This window comes from Zosterops lateralis, assembly GCF_965231275.1.
Source record: "Zosterops lateralis genome assembly, chromosome: 9".
Classification (NCBI taxonomy): Eukaryota; Metazoa; Chordata; class Aves; order Passeriformes; family Zosteropidae; genus Zosterops; species Zosterops lateralis.
Window position 1 is genome coordinate 6,090,720 of NC_139769.1, and position 7,960 is coordinate 6,098,679.

At 43.1% G+C, this 7,960-nt stretch overlaps 1 protein-coding gene across 1 annotated transcript in view; it reads left to right on the plus strand.

The window, feature by feature from the left end:
* The window catches only part of RAB3B (RAB3B, member RAS oncogene family), a 50,339-nt gene extending 44,821 nt beyond the window's left edge, over window positions 1-5,518 (plus strand). The window contains exons 4-5 of the mRNA XM_083867969.1: window positions 756-880; window positions 4,056-5,518. Coding sequence (XP_083724095.1) covers window positions 756-880; window positions 4,056-4,243 — 313 coding nt within the window. The 3' untranslated portion in view covers window positions 4,244-5,518. The remainder of the gene's footprint in view (window positions 1-755; window positions 881-4,055) is intronic.
* The last annotated feature ends 2,442 nt before the right edge of the window (window positions 5,519-7,960 follow it).

Consider the following 7,960-nt stretch of genomic DNA (forward strand, 5'->3'; position numbering starts at 1 on the left):
CCCAAGCTCCCATGCCCTGCACCCCTGTACCACTGAAGTTAGTGCTAGTCTGTCATTCCAGCTGCACCTTCCTGCCTTAGGGATCCTTTAGTCCTGCTGGGTTCAAGTATTAGCTCACAGAGTCTTGCTTTGATCTCATATCTTCCCACTTTGGTAAATTTCTGTTTCTCCTTTGCAGTTGTTTCCATGTTTCTATGGGATTTTCAGTCTCTCATGAAGTTTTCCTGTTCGAGTAAAGGCAACTTGTTGCTTCCATCTGTTCTCATGGTGTTCATAAAACTCCACAGCAAAATGTGCTGCAGAAAATGAGAGAATTATTGTTGTTCTATCTTATATATGAAGTTGTAAATCCAGCATGAAGTGTATATCTACTGTGTGGCTTTCTTTATGGGACAATATCCTTAAGAGCTGTAATAGATTGTTCCTCTGACAGATGAGAGCTGGAGGAGAAATAACCTTTACAAAAAGCCTTTTTTGTCCCTAATCTTCAAAAAGTACTCGATTCAGTTTTTTGTTTGGATCTTGTGATCTTTAAAACACTTGCAAAGTCTTAATAAGAAACTTTATGGCCACGCAAAGTTAAGGAGTGGTAAAACAGAACAGTGCTGTGTGTGCAAGCCTGGTCATTTGTCCTTGAACCAACACAACCTGGGGATGTTGAAAATGTCATTAATGGTACTTGTTTTCATATTTAATACAGGATTGTATTTTGGCACAGCTGATGGAATGTAACAGTCTCTTTTGACCTGCTGTAGGGCCACACAAATCAAGACTTACTCCTGGGACAATGCACAAGTGATCCTGGTTGGAAACAAATGTGACATGGAGGACGACAGGATTGTTCCCGTGGAGAAGGGGAAACATCTGGCAGATCAGCTGGGTACGTGGAAAACTTTTCTTTCTACCTTTTTTCCTCTGCTTCTTTATACTGTGTTCCTTTCAGTTTGTACAGTAATAAGTCCTTCCAGCAGTAATACTTCAATAATAGTCTCACAACTAAGAAGTGTAATATATTCTAGGTTCATATTTTACTTGTTTTGTGCTCAGTAGGCCAAGAATACTTGGTAGAATACTTGTAGTGTTGCTGTATTTATAAAGGTGATGTCTGGAGGTGGAAGGAAGATAAAGTTTATCTGAAGAGAAAAGCTTTTAGTAGCTCAGCAAAATGAGAAGAGAAAAAGTTTTCATAAACATAATTCTGTCTCCAGGTCTCCAAGCACCATGTACTCATTGCAAATCAATGCAAGCATTGATTTTTGTGGAAGCTTTTTTTTTTTTTTTTTTTTTTTTTTTTTTTTTTTTTAAACTAAACAATGGAAAACAAAGAAGTTTATATATCAGAACTGGAGAATTGAGTAAAACTTATTTTGAAAATGTACTAGACTTGTCTACCCAGGTAAAAAAAAAGACATTATGTTATTGATGTGGGATAGAAAAAGCAAAACAGTTCTATTGAAAGGAAGCTGAGATTGCAATGAAAATTTTATAATGAAGAGCAAAGTAAACTCATACTACTTTATCATTTATTTATCACTTTTCATTATCTATTATAGTGTATAAGATATTTTTAATATGAAATCAGGGCTCTGTGTTAAAATTTAACTATACTGTTGTCTTCTGTTAAAGAACTCAAAGTAACAAATAAATCCTGTTAAAATTTCTTTCAGGTAATAGTGGAGACCTTTACAGTGGCCATAAATGTTTAGCTTGTAAGAGCAGAGATTCTTACCAGACCCAAAGAAATCACCATCATCCTCAATTTATAAAATTCTGTGTTGTCTTCAATTCTTACACAGTAATTGGAGGGTGCATAATAAACTGTTAAATTGGGGGTACTGGAGTTCCAGGACACACTGCATATATTGATGTAGTTTAAAGTGTGGCCTTGAAAGTGTAAATTCTACATATGGCACACACAAAGGGGTCTTGTTCATGGCTGGAGCCTTGAGGCACTGCCATCCTAAACAAAAAACAAGCGAATATCAAATTAGACCCATTGTTATTATTGTAAGAGAAAAATCTTTACATGTAGGAGTGGCAAAGCAAACAAAGATATGGCTAGTTTGCAAAATCAGTTATGGACTCTTTTTTACCCATCAGAATTTAATTTGCTTTTGAAAATATGAATGTGAATAAACTTGGTTCCTGGCTTGCAGGCTCTCAGAAGGGTTATGGATGTATGTGTGTCCACCTATTTCACAGGAATAATTACACTGCTAGTAATTGAAATTTTGTCCAGACCAATGTAGCATGAAATGGACAGTTTTATTTGAACTCTCACTCCAATTTGGACTTCCAGTGTTTTTTTCTCCTCCCAAAATTCATCTGCTTGTTTCAATACAAACTGGCATCTAGAATCTGAATCCTTTAGGTGTGGGACACTTGAAAACACACAGACACACACTCAGGGTTACCATAGCAACTGATTCCATCAATAGGAAGCTGTTGTGCAGAAGAATCCCCAGTGCTGCCCTGACCTGCTTGTCCAGCTCACCCTGGAGAAACCACCCCAGTGCCTTTGGGAAGTGCTGTCCCAGCTCTGCTCTTCTGTAACCTCCCAACTAACAAAACACTCTTTTTAAAAGAGCTGGAAAATAGATCTGATTTTATCAGATCAATTTTTCCTCATAGTAACTATGCTAATGTGTACAGCATTATATGAAATTATTTTGTGAGTTAGGTGGGAGGAATCTAATTGGCTATTGACTGCTTAAAGTGTTAATGTTCATCATAATGATTCACATAAAGGTTATTCCTCGGCATATTTATCTAAATTTGCATAGTGACATTAACATCATTGAAATAATTCCCTAATCAGATTAAGAAATTGTTATTAGCCTGAATGTGAACTGAACCAAAACAAATTGGTTTAGCAGAACCTAAGCCAAGGTTGGACTAACAGATATCTAAGTGCAGTTCCCTGATTTCCTATGCTTTTTATAAACATTTTTATTCATCATCAAAACAGCAAGTGGGGCAGACAGAACCCTCATCTGATGCAGGGCAGCCCTAAAAAGGCAAACAGCACCATTACTTCACCCCTTATCCCATGAATCTTAAAAAGGGTGCAAATGGGGTGGATACCTACTTATCCCACCCGTGGAGGTGACTCAGCCTGCCAGCGGTGGCAGACTAATCAGTTACAATAAATTTTCTCTTTGTTTGTGGCAGAATCAAAAGAAACTGATGCAATGCGGAATATCCTCAGAACGAAGCACAACAGAACGGAGCTTATTGCAAAAAGAAACTCTCCGTGGTGCCTCAGCTCTCGCTGCTGGCAGTTTAATAACCTGACAGAACAGAACAACAGCCTGGTTGGCCCTCGAGGCCCCTGGGGTGAGGGAGACAAGGAAATGCTTCACAGTTCAGGGCATTCCTGTTGCTGAGGCAGGGCCCGGGCTGTCTGTCAGAGGCTGCTTCTCCCCTAGCCCCAGGTGCCAGCAGGAAGCAGCAGGAGGAGCTGCTGCCATTCCCTCCTTGGTGTAACTCCAGTCTTGCTGGTCTGTTTTTTTTAATCAGAAAGGCTTAGTGTTTAAAGGGTCAAGGAGCGTTTTGCTTTTGAGCACAGAAATTGGTGAGAGAAGGAAAGCAACCCCGATCTTCCTTCTCATTCTGGCTTCTGCTCCTGGAGAGGGCAGCAGGGGTTGGTTGGTGAGGCTGGCCCTTGGCAGGGCCGTGAGGATCCCAGGGAGGTTCCCCACACCTTGCTGGGCACCAGCTGCAGCCCAGGGGACCTGCACTGATGAAAGGGACAGAATTGACTCCCTTACCCTATAAGGGAATATAACCTAACCCAATAAGGTTTACCCTTATCTGCAGATGTGCTTACCAGGGTAATGAGAAGGATCCATGTATCCTTTTCACTGTTAATGAAGCTTGATAACTTCTAAAAGTATTTCTGCTCACTCTTCTGAGATTGTGGGAATCTACTGACTTCCAGGATTATCTGATGTCTTGATCTCTTAAGGTAAATCCTGAAAAAAAAAGGTATTTTAAAAATCATCATGATCATCCATCTCTATTGATAATTTTTGTTCATTTTTTTTTTCCCCCAGGTTTTGACTATTTTGAAGCCAGTGCCAAAGAAAACATCAACGTGAGGCAGGTGTTTGAGCGTCTGGTGGATATAATCTGTGAAAAGATGTCGGAGAGCATAGAATCAGACAGTTCCAGGGGCACTTCTGGAAGGAGCATGAGGCTCACAGACAACCCCCCTCCTTCACAGCAGAACTGCTCGTGCTAGTGACCTTTCACTTTGAGAAATGTCCTTCTCCCCTGATTAAATTTTATCTTTTCATTTGTGCTGGTGCATTATCATGTAGTCCAGAGGCAGAAGTGTCTGTTGTAGGAAACTGGTATGTTTGTTTAATGTGCTGGAGTGTTGATATTATATATTTCCTCAGACAAATAATTTAATAATCTGAAAAAATATTAAAGTGTAAGTGCACCTTGTGTGAATGTGAGTTAAACTGAAGAAAAATAATTGTGTTGTGGTGCAAATGTTATTTCTACAGAGAATGTTGCACTTTTTAATTATAAATTCCTCTATTGCAGAAAGAGTGTTTTTGTCAAGAACAGCAGGAAGCACAAAAACCAATTAAAAGGGATCAGGTCTAAGAGAAGAAAGGGGAAAATCTCTTATAAAGCAAGAATATGGTTTTTAAAAAACATCAAACAAACAAAATAATCAATCCCCAGATATTTTGAGACTCATTGCTGCCCTCCAGACATGGACCTCAGTTTTTTTCTGTAGGATGGAGCAGAGAGCAGAGCATTTCTGTCTGACAGTGTGAGGTCCTCCAGAGTGTGAAGAGGAAGGGCATTGGATTTAGTGTCAAGTCTCTAAACAGGTGAAGAACACAGGGAGGAATCAAAGCTGCCAGGTTGGGGAGGAGGAGGAGGAGGGGGCCTTGCAGCCATCCCTGTATTTCCTTCCCTGTGCTTTGACTGGTGCAGAGTGAAGGAGTAAGAGCCCTTCCAGGAGCTGCCCTTGCCTCCAGACCTCTCCAGGACAGCTTGCAGAGTGCTGGGGGTGCTGCTGTGTTCAGCACATTCCTGTCCCTAATCCTCTCTCCCCAGAATCTGACTGTCCTGCAGCCTTTCGCCTGTGTCCTGTAGTTTTGCCTCTCCAGGTCTGGAACTTCTCTCATCAGCTGCTTGCTGGTGGAAAAGGGGAGTTGGCTGCTGAATGCTTAGTTGGAGGCAAAAAAAACCCAAACATGTAAGACATGGAATAGCACTGTCTCAGAGAGATAAAAATATCAGAAGCCAAAATGTGAGTGTTGGCAGGTATTTGTGCCAATATTATTAGATTTTCTTTCTGCATTTTGTTGTTGATTTATTTTTTTTAATCTTGTTCTAGATGGGGTGCGTGGGGGGCCTAGATTTTCTGGGTTCAGATTCAACCACAAAGTATAATTTAAGAAAAGTAGGAGTGACTAATAAAACACAACTGCAAATGAAACATGGCAAAGACATCCTGATATTCTGTGAACTTTTTGTGGCATCATGCTTTGAAGGGAGGCAAAATTTTTAAACTGAGTGAGGGAGGCAAAATTTTTAAACTGAGTGGATATGGAGAGAAGTTGGCTGTCGTGAGGGGAAAATTCTGGAAAGTTTTATGGCTTTACCTTTGATCTGTGATCTCCTCTGACTGAGGGGAATCCTGATGTCAGGAATGGAAGTTGAGTGCCTGCCCACTGCCCTGTAATGTGCTGGATCATCACACCAGTGAGTGCTTTTGTAATTTCCTTCTGTTGTGTCTCCAAGTGTAATAGCTTTAAGAAGAAAAGCACAAAATTCTGGACAAAAATGTGACTCTTTTGGAGTGGTTTGAGCTCATTGTGCTAAAGGCTTGATCCCTCTGTTTGTTGCTTTTGGGAATCTCTACTGTGATATGTTCTGGGTGTGTGTGATCTCGTCCTGAGAGTGTGATTTGTGCAGTGCTGGGACTGTGGTTGTTGTATCTAAACCCCTGAAACTGCAAAATAAAGAGAAATGTACTCACTGGGTGTGGCCTGAGAGCTTGTGTCAGCTGCACTTTTTGCATTAGGAATCCTACACGTGTGTGAAGGAGAAATCTTTTTAATGTTTTAAAAATACATCAAACTACATTGATCTTTCTTTGACAGGGTGATGGTCTTTGAACCCAGCAATCTGGAATCACTGTGTAGGTTTAGAACAGAAGAATTATTTGGCTAATAAATACATAATGTTGTGTTCTAATTGTAGAATAAGCAGGTTTTAGGGCAATTTGTATAACTAGCAATATTAAAAAAAAAAAAATCCACATCAGATTTTGAGCTGTGCAGATATAACTTAGTACCTCAGTGCAAATAATGATTTGTCAGCTCAGCAGCTCCCTGATAAAATAAAATGGATTCAGCAGAAATGGAATTCCAATTATTTTCTTTCACATTTTTTCCCTAGCTAGAAAGACCTTTCCCTTTCCTACCCAATATATAATTGTGTTTCGTTGTGTTCTGCTCAAGTCAGATTGGCTTCTTTAAAGAATACAAGTGCATTCCAGGCAAGCTAGGATGGGCAGAATTGTTTTCCACAGGATAAGCCAGCAAGCAGCTACATGGCAGCCTGAACAAAAAAGTTGGGAATCCTCCCCTGCCTGATATTGCATATGTGGAGAAGCCGAATACTTTGTGCAGAAACTCTGCAGAATTTATTTCAAATAACGAATCAAACCATCAGAGGCAACTGACACATCTCTGCATTAATATATATTTTGTGTATCTCATCATCTTATGTTTGCTGTGAAGGAATGCAGGGAAAGCTTTTTGCCTCAAATGGCGTGCAGCTGGTTTCAGTACCAGCCGTGAGTCAGGAGTAATTGTTACTTGTATTAACTTGTAAAGGGAATGGCAGAATATGAGACATTGATTTGTCGGCACAAGGAAATAAACCTGCTTGAACTGAAGGCAAACTCGAAATTCGTGATGTGGGCTTGCAGAGAGCCTCCCGTTTGACTGGCAGCGGCCCAGAGTAGCTGTGTTAGTAAATCAGCCTGGTTACAATGTAAAAAAGGGGTGTTAGCGTGTGAAAAGAAAGAGGCGACAGCTCCTCTACGGCTTGTACAGAACAGCACCGAGCGTGCTGTGCTCAGCAAGAGCCAAAGGGAAATCCTGGGTCTCGGCTTCCATCTGGCGGAGAACTGAAGCACTGGAATACCAAGTGGACATCCAGGCTGAATGTAGCTCCTGTAGCTCAGGCTGGGCCGGGTCCCGCACCTCGACTTTCAGCATCGCAGGCGGCGGGAGCGGAGGGGGCGGAAAGGCCGCGGTAGTCGCACCGTCCTGGCCGGGCCCTCTGGAAGCGCCAGGGGATCCGGGCCGAGAGGCAGAGCAGCACTCCCGCTCCATCGGCACCGGAGTGTGATGGGGGAAAAGGATATCCACGAACCGGGAAGTGCAGAGAGTGCCGAAGTGGCCACGTAAAGCAGAAGGAGAGGTTGGTGTCCGGCAGCCGCGGGTGCAGCCCCTGCACTGCCCAGGACACGGCGCGTCCCACGGCCCGGGACTGCGGGGCCCCGCCTACAGCCGGCCCCCGGCGCTGATTGGCCTTACAGCCCTGAGCGACAGCCGGCCCGAGCAATCGCTGAAGGAGCCGAGGGCAGCAGGCCGGCTTCCGCCAGCTGGCTGTTGGACTATTCCAAGGTGAGGGTAGGGGAGCATAGCTCAGACTGAGGGCAGGCATACTCATGGAATCATGGCTGCGCACAGAGTAGTCCCCGATATCTGGATCCGCTCTTCCTCCTTCTCCTCATCCCTCTGATTTCTCCGCCCGCTCCACCCAATTCTTTAAAGGGGCCACATTCCCCCCTCCACTCTCCCGTCTATGGTTCCCCCCACCCGCTCACGCCGGCAGCCTTGTCTCCACCAATGGGAGCGCCGCGCAGCCATGCGCATGCGCAGTCTCGCGGCCGCCCTCGCTCGGAGCGGGCGGGCGG